This window comes from Acipenser ruthenus, unplaced genomic scaffold, assembly GCF_902713425.1.
Source record: "Acipenser ruthenus unplaced genomic scaffold, fAciRut3.2 maternal haplotype, whole genome shotgun sequence".
Classification (NCBI taxonomy): domain Eukaryota; kingdom Metazoa; phylum Chordata; class Actinopteri; order Acipenseriformes; family Acipenseridae; genus Acipenser; species Acipenser ruthenus.
Window position 1 is genome coordinate 45,540 of NW_026708275.1, and position 22,790 is coordinate 68,329.

Genomic DNA, 22,790 nt, shown 5'->3' on the forward strand with positions numbered 1-22,790 from the left:
TGGAATCTCTTTAATCAGTTTATTTGAGTTTATTAGATTTTTTTTTTTTTTTTGCAAAGGAACAAAAAAAAAATCTGTATGCTATGCTTAACTGTAGTTCCTCTAGTACTCACAATATTGTTCATATTAACTGCATTTCAAAGCACTTAAATGCAATATGTTTTAATATTCTTTGCCAACGCTTGACATATGACGTTTTTATCCACGTACAGTCAAATTAAAGCTTCTGCCATGTTGAAAAATAAAACATACTTTCTTTGCTGTTTTGTGAACTAGTCTCAACCACAGTTGAGACTAGTTGTTTTTTGTTTTTTTGTTTGTTTTTGGTTTTTTATCTCTATCATGTGACGTTTTATTTGCCAGTTCTGCAATAAAATCCCTTATGCAAACCGAATCACGTTCTCTTCGATTAACTGTTCTAGCCACAGACAAAAAAAACAGCTTTCTGCCAAAATACCGATGAGCAGTGCTGAAAATTCTCCTCGCTCATTCGCTACATGAGCTTTCAGTCAGGGAGATCGAGTGTTTTTCAGGAAGTGCGTTGCTCAGAACGAAACTGTTGATGGAACGCTGGTTGCGATGGCGTGTGTAAAGTTTTGAGGAGACAGAGGAGGACAAGCAGACGTAAGTCATCTTTACCTGTTGCAGTTACCATAGTTACTTTACTTATTCAATTATTACATTGCATCGACGTCGGGAATGTAAGGCTGAGCAAAAAAAATGTACAGTAACCGAGTAACGATGTATTTTACTTTCGGAAACACCAAGGTAGGGAGTGATTCGCAGGCTTTCTTCTGTAAATGCAGTGTAGATGACCTGTCAGCAAGTGTTCTGAAATGTAACTCAAGTGGTATAAAATAATATTTAAAAAAAAAAAAAAAATCTGAATTAACAAAAAAGGCAATATACTAAATGTGCTGCAATGAAGATGATTGTGTATGCTTTGTCATGTGCATTGTGTGTATATATAAATTTTTTATTTATTTATTTATTTTTTTCACGTTGAAGACGTGGAACTGGATCCAGGCTCTTAATCATTTGTGATTGTTGGTATATTCAGCCCACTTGTAATACACTGACAGCAGGTGGATACAGCACTTACTTGGGTGACAGGCATGGCTGCAGTCAGGAAAGAGACAAGCCTGAAAGATGAGCTGACCTGTGCCATCTGCTATGACCTGTTCACGGAGCCGGTGATGCTGGGCTGCATGCACCACTTCTGCAAGGCCTGCATCGTGACATTCTGGAGGGGGGTCCGGGGCCCGGTGTCCTGCCCTCAATGCAGGCACGAGTTCCCCAGCAAACACTTTCAGACCAACTACCTGGTGGCAGGTGTGGTGGAGAGGGTCAAGGCTACAAGCACTGAGGGCTACGTGACAAAACTGCAGGTGAGCTTGCTTATGCTTCCTACCTTTCTGGAGGTCTTCCGTAGCTGTAAAGCACCCCATGCCAGTGTAACTGCACAGCAGTACTAAAATAAACGTATAGAGAGCTATGACATACTTTTCAACTGGAAGTCTTCCTCAGTGTTGAAATGAGTTTAGGTACGTCACAAGGGCAGAGTGTTTCAGGGGGGACAGGTTAATGGTTACACTCTGCTGTGTCAGAGTTTAGACTCTGTTGAGGCCACAGTGAGGCGTTATACTTCTGTGTTTTTTAAAAGATTGATGACTGAGACAGAAGTGGTGTACAAAGTCAATCTGAAACAGAAAGGGATATCCAAAGCGAATCAAAACTAGAAGAAAAATACTTTCATACTGTAATATTCTTTACAGAAACAAATGAAGGATTCACTGAGAGATCACCATACCAAGAGGGATGACTTTCTGAACATGATTCAGCGTGATGAAGAGAAGATTGGCTGCATCCAGGTAATCCATGATTTTCTGTTCTGCAAGGTACGTGGCCTTATTTAGAAATACAGTGAAAGTTTGTATACCTTATTTTGATCACAGAATAGGGTTGATTTTATAAAGCAGTATGTTTTGTATTGGTAACAGCAAAGGGAATGCAATTTATGCGGTTTACTTAGTTAACTGTGATTCTATTACTGGGTTTTCACTGTTGAAATGTATTTGCTTACGATTGTAAGTCGCCCTGGATAAGGGCGTCTGCTAAGAAATAAATAATAATAATAATAATAATAATACTAGCAAAGTTGTGTTTGAAGACCCCAACATGCTTGATTTTGTCCAAAAGGTACCATGTTTGAATCCTATGTATGATCACTTTTTAAACACTTCATCGCAGAGACAAAATGGACTAAACCAAGTAGATATGTGTTTAGAAAATATTATTTAGTATGTGTTTGTTTTTTTTGTTTTTGTTGGATTGCTTTTAAAAAAAAAATAAATGAATGAAACTTCATAATCAGTAAAGGCTATGAAAAGCACATTTAATGAATGAAGACGAGTCTTTTTAATGAAGTGGGAGTGTAGTGAATAGAGCCCGCTGCTGACACGACTCCTGTTTCACAGCGCTCCTGTGCCGAGCTGCAGAGGAAGGTCCAGGGCGAGTTTCAGCTCCTGCACCAGATGATTCAGGACGAGGAGGCGTCGGTGCTGGAGCAGCTGAAGCGGGAGGAGGCGGAGCTGCTGAGCCAGCTGGGCACACACCTGCAGCAGCTGAGGGAAGCCGTGAGGGAGGCGGAGGAGAGCATGGGGGTCCTGCAGCGCACCATGGACAGCATGGAGCACAGCATCGTGGTGGAGGTGAAGAACCATGCAAGCTACAAGCCCTGTTAACTTGTGCTTCCCTCTGGCTTCATGCAGACCTGCTAGCATTTTGTGTTTGAGCTCCGGTTAGACCGAGCTCAGCCCTGTGGTTAGTTCACAGTGCTGGCCCTCGCACATTGCTTTGTACTGAGTCATGCAGAAGGAATTGCCTCCCAGTTCTGCTTTTCATGTGGTTCTGTGTACTTTTAGGAATCCGCAGGCTAGTTTCAGAAGTTCAAATGTAAACCTGCATTTAAACCTTATTAGTAATTTGTCTGCAGACCATTAATAATAAGCATGTTTTATTTTTGTTTTCTTTCAGGCCCCAGAAATGAACCTGAGGTATGTGTTTGGATTTATTGGATGTGTGGGGGGCGCATAATTGATAGCAGAGTTAATGTTGTGACGGTTTAATAAATAACGGGTTTTCAAAAACAATTGGGAATTCAACAGGGTGTACTAACAGAGTTCATAGACGAGCCAAAAAGGATTCCGATATTTTGCTACAAAAGGAGGGAAACAGACGGCACAGGCAACTTGGATTTTTATTCTAGACCTTGGATTTCTTTTTTTTTTTTTTTGTAGATCATCAGTCGGAAAGGAACCAAATGTAAACTTCAACCTTATCGTTAGTAAGTACACAGGCCCCTTGCAGTACATCGTTTGGAAGAAGATGGCCAAGCTTCTCAAACCTGGTAAGTGGCAGACAAGAAACATTTTCCTAGCTGTCGGATAAAAGCGAGGAGCTGGTCCATCTGTGCTGATTTTTATTTCTTGTTTTTAAAATGCATTTTGCAGCACCAGCTCCGCTGACCTTTGACCCTGAGACTGCCCACCCTAACCTGATCCTTTCCCGAGACCGACAGTCGGTAGCAGAGTGCAACGAGAAGCTGTCCCCCCGCAGCCACCCCAAGCGCTTCGACCAGTGCGTGAACGTGCTGGCAGCACAGGGATTCGCCTGTGGGAGCCACTACTGGGAGGTGGAGGTGGGGAGGAAGACCAAGTGGGACCTGGGTGTGGCTCTAGGATCTGTCAACAGGAAAACAAGGGTCAAACTGTGCCCCGAAAACGGCTACTGGACCCTCCGGTTGCGCAATGGGAATGAGTACTGGGCAGGCACTCGGCCCTGGACCCCCCTGCGCCTCCACAGCGCCCCCTGTAGGGTTGGTGTTTTTCTGAACTATGAGGAGGGGAGGGTATCCTTCTACAATGCTGAGGATATGATGCTGCTTTTCACCTTCTTTGGCAGCTTTAGTGGGAAGGTCTTTCCTTTCTTCAGCACCTGCTTCAATGACGGGGGCAGGAATGCAGAGCCGATGCGCCTCTGTCACCTCAGCCTTTAAAACCGGCTCACACATGGCATTTGGGGTCGTGTTCCCGGAGCCTATTGTATGTGTGAGCTGTTCAGATGCTTATGCATCTGTGAATGTACTATTTTTCTGTTGATTTGTTCATATGCTTATGCATCTCTGAATGTACTTTTTTTCTATTAATTTGTTCATATGCTTATGCATCTCTGAATGTACTCTTTTTCTATTGATTTGTTACTACATTTTTAAATACCAAAGGCAGTGCATGTAATGTTCAAACAACTGAATACTGAAGTATTTTGCACCGGTTGCTGCAATGCCAATATGGACGTGCAGTGTGCCTAACACAGATGGAAATCAGGCAACAGATGGAAATCAAGTAGAATGACAATTTTGGCTTGCTATGAGTTATTTTCTTGGGGAAAACTCAACTGCCTGTGTTGTTTCGCAGATGGGACATTCTTACAGAATAACAGACCTGGCCACCCCTGCTGTTGAAAGCTGTCCCAGCTGACTGCTTTAGGGAGCAACTGAAAGCCATGGAGTTTGTCAACATTCAGGCCAATATATAAAATCTTTTATTGATTTTTAGAATGATATTTCTTGCTATCTTCTCTTGTCAGGGCCCCCTTGAAATTTGAGATGTCTATCTCAAGGGTTCTCTCCTGGTTAAAGTAAAATACATTTGAAATTTGAATGTGGGTTAACATTGTGTTATTTGAGAAACTGTCAAACTGTTTCGCTGTAACCTAACATAATAAAATATGTTTTGCTGGGTTGGAAATGGACTGTGCATGTTCTTTTCACATTCATCATTGCTTTTGTCACCAACCTGCTGTGAGGCCATACTGACATGTTCTGAGAAATATGCATGACTGTGTTTTCTCTGTAGTTTTGTGACACTTTGTCCAGACAAATACTTGGGTCTTGCTCCCTGTTGAAACCTCTGATGTCAGATACAAATCCAGTCCTGTACAGTAGTCCTGTAGCACAGCCTGACATGAGCAACCCTCTTCTAGCTTCTTGCGAGCAGGTTGATCCTGGCTTAGTGTGTAGGGCTGTACGTTTTTGAAGTTGTTGATAGATACAGATTATACAAATGAAGTAAATACAATGCAATCAAAATAAATTATCATGAATACACAATTTAAAATATAAATCAGCAGTTAAAAATGATAATACTTTCTATTGCCCCATGAAATTAATCAACAAAGTTTAGTTTACAGTATTTAAAATCAAAAATCCTGAATGTATTCGCAGGAAGTAGATCTACCCAGAGCTGGAAAGATGTTCATCTTAGTAAAAAGGGAATAAAAACCCATCTTGTAACATTAGCCTTGGAACTCTTTATTACAGTGGAAATGGACAGACATAACGCTAGACACTGCACTCAAAGTGTGTTTATACTGGAGCAATTCCCTTGCAACAATCCTGCGATTGACCCTAAAAACAGATCAGACAAACTGGTTAAGGTTTAATTAGCACATGGGCATTACTCCCATACCAGGCACTTCTTTCTTTATAAACAGGCTGGCATTGTATTTCCTATGTGAGATGCACAGGGGTGGTGATTTATTTATTTATTTATTTTATCTATAATCATTTTGGATTGCTTTCCTGCTCAATTTGACCATCCTCATGACGATACTTCTAAACAGTGTTGTAGTCAAGCCGGAACACAGTTCCGGTGCTATTTTCTATAGGCTGCTTAGACATCGTTCTGCCACTGACACACAGACACATCAAGTAAAGCATTCTGAAAAGATGGAGAAAGACACTTTGTGGAAATACTTGTAGAAATTAACTAAATGCATTACCTGTTATACATGTTACTAGTTCAGAATACAAAATAAAATGTGAATTTGTGTAATTATTCTTGTTTAAGAAAATCTATATTTCAGTTCCGGTACCTTCAGATCTAGGGCTGCACCACTGCTTATAAACACTCCTAGAATGAGTTCGAGATCACTCTGTAGTTTGCCTCCCCACACCTTGCAGACTGCAGCCTGGATCAGCGGTCTTGACCATCAGCTCCTCCAATCGGCCCCTCTCTTTCCTGAGCTCCGCCTGCAGCTTCACAATGAGAGCCTGCTGATTGGTTAGAATGTTTTCCCAAGCGCATGCCGGTGCAGACCCCTCCCTGTCCTTGCCTGGGGGGAGGGGCTCTTTGAGCTGCGGTTGCTCCAGGCTCTCCTCACTGGAGCGCAGTGCCTCTGCTCCCAGCATCCCCTGATCAGGAGGCAACCAGAAAAACAACAAACGTATGTAGATAAGCTGGTACGTTTATTTGGTGCCGTTCCTTGTACCAAACACAAGCTGTAGTGATACACCAAACAGACATTACTTTTGTTTCAGGTCTGTTTTGAGGAAGTTTGACATACAGGAAATAGCCTAGAAAAGTTTGTATATCATTTATCAAACTGTTATGTTACATGTTTCTCCATAAGTGTTAGAAAAAGGCCTACCACAGAGTATCAGATTTGTTAATCATACAATCATGCAGAACTGACAATGTCAAACTCTAACAAAACAAAAACTCAATATTAATGAATTTCTTGGTTTGAAAGCAACGGGACTTTATCAGCACTTGTGCTGATGGCTTGATTAGCTACAGTCCTGTCTTGTGGCACTAAAGGCTTCCTCTTATCGGTCAGAATCCCTGCTCCTTACTCAGCAATGTGTAATTGTGCAACATGTCATGATTTGGTGCACCATATTTCTGACCTATTAAACCACATATTGTCCTCACAATGTCAGAAGGCTGAATTTAACTGTGGGTTTTCCTTACCGGTTTTTCACTCTGCCCATCGCTGCTGTCCTCTGATTCCTCCAGTTCATGCAGATCTGGCCTCCCTTGTTTCTCCCAGTCTTCCCTGACCTTCTCCTTTGTGTTTGGTGGTTTATCTTGGAGCTGCTCTACCTCCTCCCGCAGCCTGGCTCCTTGCCGCCTCTCTCTCTCCAGTGCTCGTGTCAGCTCCTGTGCCTGACCCTGCAGGGTCTCCAGAGCAGCACAGACCTGAGCTCTGGCCTCCCTCTCTCTCCGAGCCTCCTCCCTGCTCAGCTGGATCTCCGTCTTGAGCTGCTGCCTGAACAGCAGAGCCTTCTGCTCAGCCCATCGACCCTGGCCACCAGCTCTACCATGCTGCTTCCTTCTTCAGGTCAGCCTGCAGCTCCAAGATGAAAGCCTGGTGGGTCGCCACAATCGTTTGGTGATGAGATACGATCTCCTCCTTCACTTCCCGGATGAAGTCTTTGAAGAGTTGGCACTGGTGGCTGACAGTGTTGCTCAGCTCAGAGCTGCGTGCTCTCTTGAACTCCGGGAGCCGCTGTGCTGCCCAGAGCTTGTCCACCTCCCTTCCCTTGCAGCGCTCACACGACGGTTTGCTCTCCACTCTACCGAGGTCGCCACTCTGGACCAGCTCCTCTTCCACACCGTTCGGCTGCTTCTTCAACGAGGAGCAACGTTTTCTGCATTAGATCAGTCAGCCTCACATAACCAAGTATTCTAAGATCACATTGCAAACCTTACTACAGTGAATCTGTATTTATGGTCAAGCCAGAAAGCCAGTAAAACCCACAGCAGATGTTTTCAATACAAGCAATCTAGCTGCACAAATGCAGTCCATATATGGATCAGTTATTCCAGGTTTCAAACTTAAGGTATTCAAGTCTTAAGATACGAACAATCCATAAAAATCCTAATGTCTTGACAGTAAAAAGGCCTAACTAAAATATATCTTTGCAGGTTTTTATTTTTTATAGAAAGTCTGTCACGGATTCACAGTTTGCTCTTGCCTCAGGACTGTATTAAGCTCCTGTTGCTGAATCCTCTGATCTCTATGTTTATCTTCCTCTAGGTCCTGTAAGGCTAAGTGGAGAGCAGCTTCCTTGATCTCCAGCCTACCTCTGCAATAGGAGGGTTAGCATTTATCCAACCATTCTACAGCAGCAAGGGGATGCTGGAGGGCAGCAGTACAAATGATCAAATTGAGAAGGTATGCCCGGCCAAAAATGTAAATAGCACATTGCAGATGAACAGTACTATAAACACACAACATTCCCAAATTCTGCACTGCCTCTTCAGAAGCTCCTGCAAATCACTGCCTAATGATGCTGAGTGCAGGACATGCACTGTTTGCGAGACGTGGTCCAGAACTGCTGTTCTTCCTGCTTACCTCAGGTCGGTGCTCTCTGTACGCGGTGCCTGCTCCAGTGTCGCCCTTGACAGCCCCTGTTTCAGAGCCCTGACTGTGGCTCGCTCCCTCCTGAGGCTTGCACGGTACTGCCTCACTCTCCACTGCTCCACCCTCAGAGAGTTCAGCAGATTGTCTGTGACCGTCTGCTCCTGCTGGACTCTGTTATTGAGGAAGCGCACTAAGAAAAGAAGACAGGTGATGCAAACACTGCAAAGGAGGTAACAATACACTTTTTATACAAGTTATATAAATAATTGAGTCAATCTATGCAGGTACATGTCATCTCCATTGAGAAAAGTCTTGCAACTTAACGGGTTGGCAAAGAACCGAAGCTTCAGGTATCATCCCCTCCTGGTGGCAGTATTTATGTTGGCACCTAGGGAACTTCAAATTCTTTTTACCTTGCTGGCAAAGCTCATGCTCCTGCTTCTTCAAATCTCACTGGCCGCTTCTCAGAATCCCCTTGGAGTGTTCCTGTACTTCCAGGTGCTGTATCACTGACAGCAAGGCATTCCTGTCTGCGCTCCGGTAATGCTCCAAAGACCAGTTGTGTCGTCGTTCTGCCTTTGATATTGAATGCATTATACATTAGTGTTCTTTAAAGCCAGCCACTGACAGAGATATTGTTTTATTAATAAAACATCATTAGTGTTTGCTTTTCCTCTGTACTGTTTGATTGAAGTTTCTCTTAGAAATAATAAAGAAGCAAGCATGTTTCACTTTCCCTAAAAGAATGCTTTTCAATATTAAGTTCCTCTAAAATGTCAGCAGTTTATTATGGTATTTTGTTCAGAAATGAACACAGTAAAAGAAGAAACTCTGTTTCTACTATGGGTAGGCAGCACATAAATGCAGTCACTAACCTTTTCTGTGCTGTCAGAGTCCTTGGTGGAACCAGAGTTTTTAGAGACTGGTACTATGCTGTCCGTGTCAGGCTTCTGGTTCATAAAGCAGTGAGACCCCCAAGGCTCAAACAGGTCTCTCTGAATGGGTGAGGGCTGCCAGCTCACCTGGTCCAAGCCAGTGCTGAGAAGGGTCCCTGTGTATGAAAGATGGGCGTCGGGATGAAGCTCATGCATGCTGTCTGGACTCGCTGGGTTGGATCTCATGAACGAGATGGGCGGGTCCTCATGTCTGTTGTTATGGATGGAACTTTGCCGAGTGAGCCAGGGGGTTGGTCCAGGTGGTCTCCTCCCACAGTATGCCTCCTCCCATGCTGTGCCCACGCCTTCAAGCTGCCGATGGTTCAGGCCCTGGTACCCATACCTCCGCACCTGCAAACACTCAAGGCTTTGCTTCTCCAAAGCAATATCCTCTTCCTCCTGGAGTTGTTTCAGAACAGACTTCATGCTTCTGTCCTTGATCGCAAGCTCAGCTAGGAGTGTCTCTTTCTCCTGGAGAAGATAATTTAAAAAAAAAATGGGATTGTGTTTATGCAAAAACACCAGCCACTTGCAGCTGACCATTGCCTTTGTAAGTCAGGTGAATCAGGTGTTTGCAGACTGTTACAGTGAAGCTTGTTCATGCAAACTCATGGCTATGAAGAAGACAGATAAGGAACAGCTATTGGTTGAATTATACAAGCTCCTTCAGGTCCATTTACTCTGGTCTATGTTTTGTATCCTAGTTTTAGTTTTTTGCTCATTTATTTTTTTCATTCATCAGTATGGTTGGTTCGTTTCTCAGCTTCGTATGGTTGGTTCGGTTACTGGCAACTGTTTCGGTGTTTGTTTAGTGTTTAAAATATATATATTGTGAGACAGCAGGGAGGGGGTTAAAACCTCCCTGCAGAAAAAACATGTGCGGAAGGCACACTTTTGTTTTGTTAATGGTTTAATTGCTTTTGTTTAATTGTTTTATTGTTTAATTAGTACCTGCACCTGGCTATTATTAAAAATTAGAGCCAGGTGCAGGGATTTAAAAAGAAACAAAACAGCACACACAAAAACAAAGGCTTCACTCTACCTTTTCTTTTAAATACGGCTGTACCCACACACCAGCACAGTCGGGCCTCTGCCCTCTTCAGCAGCCGCCCAGAGCAGACTGACTGCTCTCCTTTTAAATCCTGCACCTGGCTCTAATTTTCAATAATAGCCAGGTGCAGGTACTGATTAATCAATAAAACAATTAAACAAAAGCAATTAAACCATTAACAAAACAAAAGTGTGCCTTCCGCACATGTTTTTTCTGCAGGGAGGTTTTAACCCCCTCCCTGCTGTCTCACAATATATATATATATATTTTTAAATATAAAATCCTATAATGGCTAAGTAGCGCTAATACACACCTGTTTGTACATTTTCATGTATATAACAGGAATATGTACATAAATTACAATCGCTTTGGAGACCACAAAGGGAAGAGGAGACCTTTGTGGTCTCGGAAGCTGCTGTGTTTTATATACAAATTCAGCTGATTCTTTTTCACCAAGAACCCTTTGTTGAACTTCCTCGTATATGGACCAGCACAGCTGATCTTACTCTACTTACCTGGAAATACAACTCTGTGCAGCAAGAAAACATGCTGGTTTCCAAGGGAACGGATTTGTGATGTCATAATGTAAAATGACACGCGTACGCTGGGTGCGCTGAGTAACTGAGAATTCTCAGCAAGTCCTCATTTCTGTCAGATCACAGATGGAATGTGCTCTCTATTGCTCTGGGCTGCTCAGGAGGGGGCAGTTTTAAAAAGTTTTCTGAAATGTAACTTTTAATGGGAATGAATCAGATTGTAAATACACTGTAACAACACCTGTAGTTATACAATACCTACATTGTAATTACACAGATAAGAATGAATTGAATGAGAGCATTACCAGAACACAGTACTGTTCATGCATGTATATCAGGGTACAGATTTGCTCTGGGGGAAAGACAAATATATGGCACAGTGTAAGGCCTGATCTCAGCATGCACAGCATACTGACGAAAGTCACTGGTGTCATTCAAAAGAGAAAGCTAAGCAGTAAAGAAGAGAGGAATGCTGGCACCTGGAGGCATCGCGTGTGATTTACTGCAGCGGAGGAAATTATAAAGCTTTAAAATCCTGTTTAGTGTGCCCGGCCTCCTACTGCGAAACACACCTGCTGCCTGACCATGAAAAATCAGCTTTCAAGAGGCACCAGCTGGCCCACCCCATACACAACATCCCAGAGAGACGCTGTAGGGAGCACCATGTGACTGCTGAAGAGGGCGTGGCAGAACTCAACACAAGCGGACTTGCAATTTGTGCAAAGGCCAAGAACAGTCAGCAGCCATGAACAATAAGCAGCACCAGGGCTTAAAGAGGGACTCAATAAACCCAGACTGTGTTAAACACCTGGATTATTACAGAGTCAAAAGTTGATCTTTAAAATACGTGTATCCAATAGCCAGACCTTATACAATAAAATATATGCGTTTTCTTTCCACTGATTGGGGTAGCTGTTCATGCCTTGCCAGATCAAGGGCTGCAGGACAGAGAAGAGTTATTAAAATGTTAAACTCAAAGACTTTCCATTGCCAAATACTGGATGACAGAATAATCATTGCACCACGTAGCAAAAAAGCAACAATTGAACTGGCCAATAGAGGGCAGTGACCACCAAGTAATCATAAACATAGAAAATCGTGTGAATAGATACACGTATAATGTGCAATAATGTACTGCACAATAAAATCTGTGTGTTTTCTGTATTTGTTGTGACATTTTATCTTCTTAACACAAGAGGTCCTACACGTCTTTACCACTTAGCGGGTGGAGACCATGTCACACAGTGAGATAAGAATGTGAAACAAAACATTTTACCAGTGAAGACATATAGAATGACTTTTTAAGACACAGAGAAATATTTACATTTTTTAATTTACCACTTTTGAGTGTTTTGTGTGTGTGTGTGTGTGCGTGCGTGCGTGCGTGCGTGCGTGCGTGCGTGTGTGTGTGTGTGTGTGTGTGTGTGTGTGTGTGTGCGTGCGTGCATGTTTGTGTGTGTGTGTATGTGTGCGTGTGCGTGCGTGCGTGTGTGCGTGTGTGTGTGTGTGCAGTGCACAGGCACAAGAGTCTGAAGTCCTCCAGTACTGCACTAAATTTATCCCAAGCTGCCCACAGTCCCTGTGCCTGCAGCCTGGTTTACAACCCCAGTGAGGGCTGGGCAGGCAGGATGCAACTCCGGTCTGACACCTACCTACTGTCAACCCTCCTGGAAGGAACAGGAACATCTCCACCTCTCCCTGGGGACGAGATAAATTTACCCGCTGGCTTCGACCCTGAGGAAGCCACTCATAAATCCAGGTGCCCTGGTGTGCTATCTATAGCAAATCCAGAACATTCTGCTTGAGGAAAAACATGTGACATCACTGGGCGGCTGAAAGTAGGCCTCTAGAGTTCAAGAAACTTTGTTTTTGACACTGTTGCCTATATAAAACCAAGCAACAGCAATGAAGTGTTTGTAACAGTTGTAAAAGTTTCCCATAGTAAAACCATAGCAAGTGTAATAAAGCATAGTGAAAGCATGGAAAAGCATAGGGAAGCATTGTAAAGAATTGCAAGATATAGTAACGCATATTAATAAACATGGCAAACCAGGGTCAACTATGGTAAATGCAGAGAGTAGCCATGAGGATAGCATGGCACTGTAAAACTACAAAAATACAGTGGAAACTGTGTACACAATAAAGATGGTCTGCAATACTGTACAGCATTTTGTGCAATATCTTACATAGATTATTCCAGATATAGGGAACACACTTGTGGAATTCAGAAGCAGGCAGTGCTAGAGAGCTGAGAATGACTGTGGGGTTCTTTATTTTACTGTGGGGTCTTTGTGTCCTTCAATCCCACACTGAAAGCCGCCCTGCTGTCCACCAGTCAGATCGTTTCCGCTCTCTCAGCCCAGCCCAGACTGGGAACTGCAGGGTAAGTAAGCCCTGTTGGAACTGGGTTGAGATTTTGTACAACATTTGGAACATCCACTCGTCAATTAGTCTTGCGAAAGAGGATGCAAGCTCTTTTATTTTCACCTCTCTGGCGCTTAAAAGGCTCTCATTTCCTTCTCATGTGTCTCCGACATGCTCGCCCAAGGACAGAGCCTTGAAGTTACCTTATTCCATCCGCCAGGACTAGAGAGGTCAGGAAACACATTACAGACCCCATTCAGGCCAGTGCCCAAGAGGGACACTCTTATACAACTGAATGAAGTGTTTCTGCTCCACAGTGATTTGTAGAGTCATTATCATTTCAGGAGGTGGCTGCTGTCCCCTCTCACGAACTTTGCTAAGCCTGGTAATTGCAAACCACTTATTATTGTTATTTGTGCTGCTAACAGATATCAAGGCATGTTCACAAATCTTTGAACTTACTTTGAAGACTTGTTTTGATAAACTCGATGTGGTGTTGAATACATTAGGCGACAACAATCTGGAACAGTGTCGTGAATATCAAACTTGATTTTATTCCTAGGAATATAGGAAATATAGATAATGAATTAATATATTTATTTGTATTTTTGTTTTTAAATAAAAAATTTCTATTAATCAGATTAGGTACCCTTGCTGCTTTTCTGATGATGGCGCAGCTGAAGTTTACATTAATGATACATTTTTACTTTGAAACAATGCTTATGGTAAATGCACAATACACCCTATAGGAAAAGCATGGCAAAACTACAAAAATACAGTCTAAAAAATACAGTAGTAAGCGTTTATAAAAAGGAATAGGGGTCTGATGGTTACAGTGTTGCTTTTCCTTGATGTACAGATCAAAATAAATATTAACAAAGGTAGAGCTTTCTTAAAAAACACACACACACACACGCACGCACACACGCACACACACACACACACACACACACTGACACACACACAAACAAAAACAGTGAATTCCACATTGTAAGCGATGCCAAGCTATGCTTTCAATATATCCGCTCAGACGAAAAAAAACAAACAATGAAAACTCTTTACAATGGGTTTAGATTACCAGAACCCCCTTTTTTTTTTTAGCCTGAATTCAAAGTGGACGTAGTTCACAAAGGACTTGCTCGGTATTCTTCAGTATGTCACACATGGTTCTCATTCCTAGCGTTTTTGAAGTTTATAACGGAGGGCTGGCTCAATTAATGCATCTCTCAACATGGTTTTGCTAGACATGAACATTGTTTAGAGGAACTGGGAGCCAGATTGCAGCCACTCTGTCAGTAATTACGAATTAAAACAAGCTTTGAATGGAATACAGATGCTCCCTCTCATCAATGCAGTATTACTAGAGCTGCACATTTTCAAATTCAAAAGTATTTGTTTAACCAGGATAGAGAGCCCTTGAGATATACATCTCGTTTCAAGGGGGCCCTGGCAAGAGAAGGCTGGAAGAAGGAACACCTGCCACACAGTGCCAGTCTCTTTGCTTTATGTGCTAGTAACATCACTGCAGAATCGTTCTATCCGGGGTCAGGGGTGGTTCAGACAGGCACGCTGGGATTGTTTTCCATTCAGTGAGCTGCTAACTCTTGCAGAGGGGGCTCCTCTCTGCTCTTTGCACAAGAAGCTAGTTTGATTCTGCAGCGCTGGGGGGTCACCTAGAACTCCAGCTTATCCTTAGTTAAGTCCAGCCCCTGAAATAAGCATCTGATGCAGCCCAGGTGGGTAACCTCTTACTGCCAATGGATAAAATACTAAACCCAGATCTCTCTTATCTCGGTGGGGTGTGGTCCGATCAAATAAACCCTTGAGTGGAAAGGGTACCGTTTACACTCTACAGACCCAGTTAGAAACGCAAGATGAGCAGCCACGTTATTGTCTCCGTCTGCTGAACCTTTGACCAGCAGCTTAAACTGCGGAGATAGTTTGTTAGTGGTTGAAGGTTCAGGGTTGACAACCATTTCAAAGGTGGGGGGCCACACCCAAGCACTTAGGAACACAATGCTGCTGTACCCTGGAACCTAAACATGTCCTGTGCTTTAGGTCAACTTCACTTTGATGTCTACCTGCAATCCAAATATTTGTAATGGAAAAAAAAAAACTGTTACATACGAGGACTTGGACTAATATATATATTTAATTTGGATTTTTTTTATGGTTTTAATGCTCCTGTGACGTACACAGTGTAGATATTTATTACGTTTTCATTTTTTTTTTTTTTTTCTTCACATATTTGATTTCTTTACTCTGGAATGACGTTTTGACTCGTGTTTTTTCTCTCTCTCTCAAATAGTTCACTTGATCAGTGCGCTCCAGATTCCTCGGTTATAGCCCCCAAACGTTCAATTGTGCTTGCCAGATGCCAACCCAGTATTATTATTCACACACCAGCAGCACTGTAAATCCCTTGTCTCTCTCGATTTGTATTGGCATTGTATTAGTGCGGAGGCTGGGCGAGTTAATGTCCACCTTTTTTAGCCGTTGTGAGGAGGGGAACTCTTTCTCGCCTTGGGTGTATTGATAGGCACAAACTTTATTTCCCTTAGACTCGAGTTAGAGCCTCGGTCACTAGCTGTAAAAAGAGGGAAAGGAAATCAATGTAAATTCATTCTGATCTTTAAAAAAAATACGTTTCCTTTTAACAGGAAAAGCGTTTTTCTTTTCGTTGACAATTCACACATCCTCTGCGTGTCAGTGTGAGTGTGTGTGTTCGGGCTCTCAACGACTCGCTAGTTCGACCACAAGCGACTCACGCATTGAAACTCACCTGAGTTTCACGCAAATCGAAAAAAAGTGCGTTTTTTGGTTTTTCCTTTCTTATTTTTTTTTTAAAAAGAGAAACGCTTGGGTTTATTTATTTTTAATCCGTTAGATTTTAACATCCGAGGACTGGAAATCTGGAAATGAAGAGAGATTTTACGTGTTTCTTCCGTATTTGGACTGGGATCACTTGCATATCAGGTAGGTTACATTATTATTATTATTATTATTATTATTATTATTATTATTATTATTATTATTATTATTATTATTATTCCAGAGTGCACACACTGACAGCAAAATGTATTTATGTGCAAACTGAAATCCAAGTAGGCTACTGTATTTAACAAAACATGTTTTTTTTTGTACATATATATATAGAAGCTTTTCAGTCTGTGTAAAATAAAAACAGTCGATTTGTCAAATAAACGTGCAATAATAAGGCGGTGCAGACACTATCAAAGTATATATGGAAGGTGCTCACTACAACTGCTGCCCCTAAGTAGTGATGTTTGAACTGCAGTATAAGGAATGCTTAGTTATTTTTTAGGTAGTCGTATGGATGACTGCGCCCTGGGCAGATGTAAATGACAAGGTCCCATCTTAGGCAGTGTGGCTTGATCAGATTGCTCCCCGCATATACTACCTGTACTAGTTTTCAAGCAGCCAGTCGTCTCGTCAGCTCTGTTTAGTAGACCAGCACTCTTTACTGGAAGCCTCCACCGCTAGTTGCTAATTCATTGGCCAGCGTTGGATTTCGGTCATGTCTGTTTACTAGACTGGTTTGTGCCAATACGCATGGTGCATTATTTACACCACTGCTGTGTATCAGATAAGAAAACACTCCATTAGTACCAAGCAGTGGTTTAAATAGGATTATTTTCTATTCATGACAATGAGGGTCCCAGCTGGTTACTTCATACCATCTTCATTACAATGCGTTTCATATGGAAGAACACCCCAGCACTTTAAATACGAGAGTCTAGAATACTGAAAACACTGACTAGCAAATGCCTTGTCAAAAGTCTTTAGCCTAGTTTTAGAAATTATTCTAGTGTAATCTCTGCTCTATATATGGTGGGCATAAGGTCTAGATGGTAAACTGTATGAGCACTAATGGGGTGCTTGTGTCTTTGATGGAAAGCCACAATTGCACAAATCTTCTCTCTTGGTTTAGAACAGGATTTCGACCATCTGAATTCTTTGTTGAATCTGGGGGATGTCGATTTGGAACAATAACAAAATGAAGCCTTAAACTACATTCAACTTTTAAATGTCAAATGTTTAAACAATTATATACCTGTTCAATTAGAGTTGACCTGTCTTTTATTATTTAAAATGTTACTTTTATATACATTTCATATGATCTACCCATCATCATTTGCACATACAGCTGCACAGTACAGTGCCATACAATTTGTATAGGATATTGTATAGGTTGCTGTACGATACAAGCTGATAATCACTCCAGAAGTAGGCCTACTATAAGAAGGGGCAAATCAGTTTGTGTCTTACACAGCACCATGTACTATATCTGTTATTATGTATAGTTAAACATATATGTATATTTAAAGAGTATTTCTAATGTGACGTTATCTAATAAAAAGAAATATCAGGTGGCTGTATCACATCAACATCGGAGTATACAGTGACACTTCATGAAGAACTTCCCAATTGAATGTGTGATCTTCGTAAGACATTTCCATTTAAAGACACATTTCTCTGTGTCCCTTGAAGTTGTGAATAAAGGGACAGAGTTTCTGGAAACAGAGGGTGTTGCACTTTCCCAAGATTGTGAAGGCAGGGGTTCTTTCCCAGCTGCTGTGTGGGTTAGTGTGCATGGTCTCTGCAATTAAACTTGAAAGCTTTTGAACCCGCAAGGCCCATTTGAAGGATATTGCTGGTTGGCAGTTCAATCTCTCTCGGGTTTCAGAAATACTTTTTTTTTTCGGTTGAGTATCTTTTGGATTTTCTTTTCCAGTCGTCACTACATTATATGTGGCAGATGTTCTCAATCTGCTGGTGTGTTTACAGGACAGCACACTTAGCAGTCATTTAGGCGCTCTAAGAGAGAAAACAAACAAATGGCACCCTAAAATAAGGGAGCTTTACAATATGAAGCATAGGAAGAGCTCATAATCTTTTATTTTTTAGAAATCCTAATAGTTTGGGTTGGGATGTGTAGTTGAATGAAAACACTGAGCTATAACCCTATTACCCCAATACCATGCTCTCAGATGGGGCTCTATTTCCAGTGAGTGCACCAATCCACAAGCTGCTGTAATGACCAGTGCAAAGAAGCCCACACAAGGCATTGTCACTGATTTAGTTACACAACATGTTCACCAGGATAAGCTGCTGTGTCGTGTAGAGTAACCCCCAGCATACGATACCTAAACAATAGGAAGCAAGGACACATGGGCCATCACTTACACACACAATTATATTGGGCAACTTAAAAGAGTGCAGTGCAGTGCATTACAGAACATGATAGTCTAATGCATTCAATCAGAGTGAGAAGAGTACAGGTCTAGTGTGGCGTGAGTAATTAATCTCCCAAGATAGGCACCGTTGTATCCAAGCAGGGCTCCCGAGTATGTATAGCAATGCCTGTAATAGGTGAAGTGACAGAGCTGCCAATGTCTCCTGGCCTTCAGCCCAGTCCACAGTCCTTCAAGCTACAGGGCTGGCTCGTAATACAATACTTCTTATCCCATCTTCTCCTTAAGCTTCTTTCATAAATGAGGAATGTCCTGCTATGTTTTTTCTTAAATTGGTCAAACCCTAATTTCATTAAATGTACACCATTTTTTTTCTCATAAATTAATAATAGTTGGTTTACTTTTCCTTAACATGTCTGCTAAATTTTTTGGCAGCGTATGCAACTTAAATAAGAAAGTTTTCAGCCAAGATTTAAAGGTAAAGAATGTTCCAGCTTTAAACCAGCCTAGAATAGTTTCATGTATATCAAACTTGATTTGATTAGTCATTGCAAAGTTACTGCTGAGTGAGCAGGATGCGGTGTGTCTGACAGACCTCTACAAGATTTAGGGTCTGGATTCCAACGGGTCTCCAGTACAGGGGCATATTTTCCAAACATGAATTGTTGCAAATGTTCTGTTTTTGTTGGTAGACAGCAACAACAGTGCCCAGTGTATTTTTCCATTGCCGTTGTCAAATTCTTATTTACATCAGCACATGTCCTGCAAGATGCTAACCTGGTTTTCCTGTGCTTTTCCGTTTTCATCAAAAACATCCTGTTCCTCTCCGAATGTTATGTCTCCCCAAAATGGTGACCATCAGACACAACCATAACACCAGGCAATGATCCCGACATATCATGTTCCGCATGCAGTGACCGCATGGTCAATCTCAGAGCGTTACAGTATAAGTGGACGGTTTGGGAACAGTAAGCAGGTGGGTCTCTGGGGGGGAGGGGGCGGGGGTATGGCATTTAGGGAATGAAACTTTATAAGTACACAGGCAGAACATTTGGAAAAACCATTCCCAATGTGAAAGAGGGGCACAACTTACCTGCTGTTAATTTCCTCATTCAAGAGCTATTAATTGCACTTGAAAAGTAACCCAAATCCCCCACAAGACCCCTTCATTTATCACCCAGCGACACTCATGAAACCCGTGGCCCATTGGAAGCACATTGGCAAATGCAGGCCAGCCTGCCAGCACTGTCCATGAAGCCATCATCTTACTTTGGTCCAGCAGGTACCTGTTACCTAAATACTAGTTACTAATAATCTATCCCATGAGCCTCCACATAGACGTTTGTGTTGTTGTTGCCATTCCTCAGCTATCAGCGTATACAGTAATAACAAGCATGTATCCTGCTCATACAGTCAATCGGGGAGGCTTCAGTGTGTGCAGTAATAACAAGCATGTTGAAACCATTTCTTTTTCTCCTTGCTATCAGAGTGAGTTATGTGGGGAGCTGCATCAAGCACACACCTCATTTTTTATGAGCACATGGTATTTAGACTTACTGTACAATAGTGAAAGTAGAAACTTCCTTAAGTGAGTGGGGCCAGCCCAACCAAATTCAAACTTTCTTCTTCTTCTTCTTCTTCTTCTTCTTCTTCTTCTTCTTCTTCTTCTTCTTTGTAGTAGCAGTAGCAGTCATAGTAGCAGTAACTATTTGAGTTTGTTGCATACTAAAGCATGCACATTAATAGCAAACAGCATGACGACACTAACGAGACCAGTTGGTGATAGCTGCATTTAAAGTGCCTCCAGTGAATGGAAACCTGCTGGTGCTGTAGGACTGCGGGGCTCTTTGTGCCCTCACAAGAGCAGCAGGTGAAGCCATTGTTGGCAGGGCCAGACCGAGACTTGCTGTAAGACTTTAAAAATACTTCAGCACATAATAGAAGCCTTTAGGAATGACCAGACCACCTCAGAATGCCTGGCTTCCTGCCACAGAAACATCACGTTTCTGGCAAATTTAATTTGAGTGTAACCAATTAGCGGGGCACCCGGAGACTTTTTAGAGCGTTAGGGGAAAACTGACTTTGGAGCCCAACTGGGTCAATAATTAATTTCCAAACACAACACCATCAGCATAGTTTTTAGAAATGTGACAGCTGTACAATCAAGCAGTCAATGGCATGCTGTACTGGATTCTGGATTCTGGAGTCTGGATTCTGGATTTTGGAGTCTGGATTCTGGAGTCTGGAGTCTTGATTCTGGACTCTGGACTCTGGACTCTGGATTCTGGACTCTGGATTCTGGACTCTGGATTCTGGATTCTGGATTCTGGATTCTGGATTCTGGACAGGTTTCTTTTACGCCTGTATTGGATGGTCAGACGCTTTTCTTGGATCTGGTAGTATTTTGAACCAAATGAGGCTCAAAATGAATGTAACAAAACTGCAAAGCCATTTGATAAAAGCACACAAGTCTCCTACTGTTTACCTTCATCTTGGACCAGCCATGTATAATGGAGAAGGATTTAGGATTGCTGTAGTCCAGTTGGCTCACTGCCTTGTTCCTAGTAAAGAACCCTATAGTGCCTTCTGACATTAAAAACATATACATTGAATATGCTGGCAGTGTAAGTTATGTGCAAGACAGACACATACCAGTGTTAATCAAACACAGGCAATACATATCCATGGCTGACTTAATTTATTGCGTGACTGGAATTTTGCACAAATACGCAGCAGTGCCGTCAGTTTGATAATATTTGAGTAATTTAGCAAGGTGTAGAAATGAACTATACGGTACCAGTATGCGAATGGTGAATCTGTCTTTCTTACTTTCATTCTTTCGGTTCTTTTATTCTGGGTGACGTTTGCATTAGTAAATGAGAATTCTGAGCCCATACTGTTCCTGAGTGATTGTGAAGGAAAAAGATTCAAACTATTTCATGAGAGAAAATGTCTTCTGGGAATCTTCTGTTTGAATTGTGAGCTGTAAAGAAGGATTTAATTGAACTGTGTTCCTAGGTCACACAACTCAACCTGCACAGCCTGGGTTTCCTCTGCTTTATTAAAACTTACAGGTGCTTAATGATTGCATTGTAGAGGACCTTCAAAAATGAATATAGACGTGCATGCTTTAGCAAATTTAGTGCCGTGTTAAACATCTTACTGCCCAGCTTCAAACTGCTGAAGTCAGGTAACGAGAGAGGCCTGCATCGAGACTCCCTCTCCCCTTTGTCTGAGTCGCTGTGAATGTTCCCCTGTCTGTATTTAAGCTCAGTTTCCAGCCAGCACAATACAGAGTTCGACTGTTCAGGCCCTCCAATCTCCGTTCCAATAATCAACAGAGAAATTGACCCACAGACCGCAGAGAATTTGTACTCAGTCTCTGCTTTCATACAACTTGAGTTTAATTTGCGAAGGGGAAGTGAAGCATGAAGTGCTCTCAGTTTAGCAGTACCACATGTGAGGAGGTTTGAACAGGCAGGTTGCTTGCTGGCTAAATAAGCCCCAGGGAAGGGGCTGCAGCTTGCTGGGAGAGCCGGCATTCAGCACTGGTGGTTTTTACACCTTCTCAGGAGGATCTACACTGATACAATGTATTTACTGTACATAGTGCTTCTCCACACTGATACAATGTATTTACTGTACATAGTGCTTCTCTACACTGATACAATGTATTTACTGTACATAGTGCTTCTCCACACTGATACAATGTATTTACTGTACATAGTGCTTCTCCACACTGATTCAATGTATTTACTGTACATAGTGCTTCTCCACACTGATACAATGTATTTACTGTACATAGTGCTTCTCTACACTGATACAATGTATTTACTGTACATAGTGCTTCTCCACACTGATACAATGTATTTACTGTACATAGTGCTTCTCCACACTGATACAATGTATTTACTGTACATAGTGCTTCTCCACACTGATACAATGTATTTACTGTACATAGTGCTTCTCTACACTGATACAATGTATTTAGTGTACATAGTGCTTCTCTCACGTTGACTCTGTGTTAGATCATAGTTGTTCATTATGAATCCCAATGGCCTTCCAGTGTACATTACAATGTCACACAGTTTGTCCAAATGAACGTGGTTTTGTTTTTCAGCTTGCAGTGCTGCGCACCCTTCTTGCGTCTTCAAAGCTTCTCCAAGGTCAATCTCAGCAGCAGCAGCAGCAGCTCCACTTCATTTCAATTCAGTTCCTGTAAATGCAATTTCCTCTTCCTGAGAGCTATTATTCTGCTTTTATTTGCTGCGCACACTGCGAATATGAAGTTTCGCTTGTTACGACACAAATGCCTGAGCTCAAATATCCCATTGTTTTCTCTAACGCTAAAAAGCAGGTTGGAAATCCTCTTTACAAAGTAGCTGGAAAGCTGCTTGTAAACTTGTGTGTTTTTCTAACTTTGTGTTTGCTGTAATGAATAATTTAATTTTTTTTCCCTCTAAGGACACTCCCCACTGTA

At 42.1% G+C, this 22,790-nt stretch overlaps 1 protein-coding gene and 1 long non-coding RNA gene across 4 annotated transcripts; one reads left to right on the forward strand and one right to left on the reverse strand.

Annotated features, from left to right (window-relative positions):
- The first annotated feature begins 474 nt into the window (after positions 1 to 474).
- On the forward strand, positions 475 to 4,808 carry LOC117412880 (zinc-binding protein A33-like). 3 transcript variants are annotated; one of them, XM_034908809.2, is made up of 7 exons: positions 475 to 624; positions 1,083 to 1,388; positions 1,776 to 1,871; positions 2,478 to 2,711; positions 3,037 to 3,056; positions 3,300 to 3,409; positions 3,513 to 4,808. In XM_034908809.2, exons 2-7 carry the CDS (start codon positions 1,116 to 1,118, stop codon positions 4,055 to 4,057), a joined length of 1,278 nt encoding a protein of 425 aa, XP_034764700.2. In that variant the 5' UTR covers positions 475 to 624; positions 1,083 to 1,115; the 3' UTR covers positions 4,058 to 4,808. The 3 variants fall into 3 exon arrangements, with proteins under 3 accessions (XP_034764700.2, XP_034764698.2, XP_034764699.2); XM_034908807.2 differs by having other exon boundaries at positions 496 to 624; positions 1,009 to 1,388; XM_034908808.2 differs by having other exon boundaries at positions 496 to 624; positions 1,061 to 1,388.
- Positions 4,809 to 6,850: 2,042 nt separating this feature from the next.
- On the reverse strand, positions 6,851 to 8,776 carry LOC131730514 (uncharacterized). The gene is made up of 3 exons (XR_009324082.1): positions 8,622 to 8,776; positions 8,200 to 8,398; positions 6,851 to 7,470 (listed from the first exon to the last, which is right to left on the reverse strand). It is a non-coding gene; the product is annotated as an uncharacterized LOC131730514 (long non-coding RNA).
- Between the last annotated feature and the right edge of the window lie 14,014 nt (positions 8,777 to 22,790).

Coding starts and splice junctions, on each gene's coding strand:
- LOC117412880 (XM_034908809.2), top strand. CDS start 1,116: ATGGCTGCAGTCAGGAAAGAGACAAGCCTGAAAGATGAGCTGACCTGT. Junction 3,057..3,299: donor GCCCCAGAAATGAACCTGAG/GTATGTGTTTGG, acceptor TTTTTTTTGTAG/ATCATCAGTCGGAAAGGAAC. Junction 3,410..3,512: donor GGCCAAGCTTCTCAAACCTG/GTAAGTGGCAGA, acceptor TGCATTTTGCAG/CACCAGCTCCGCTGACCTTT.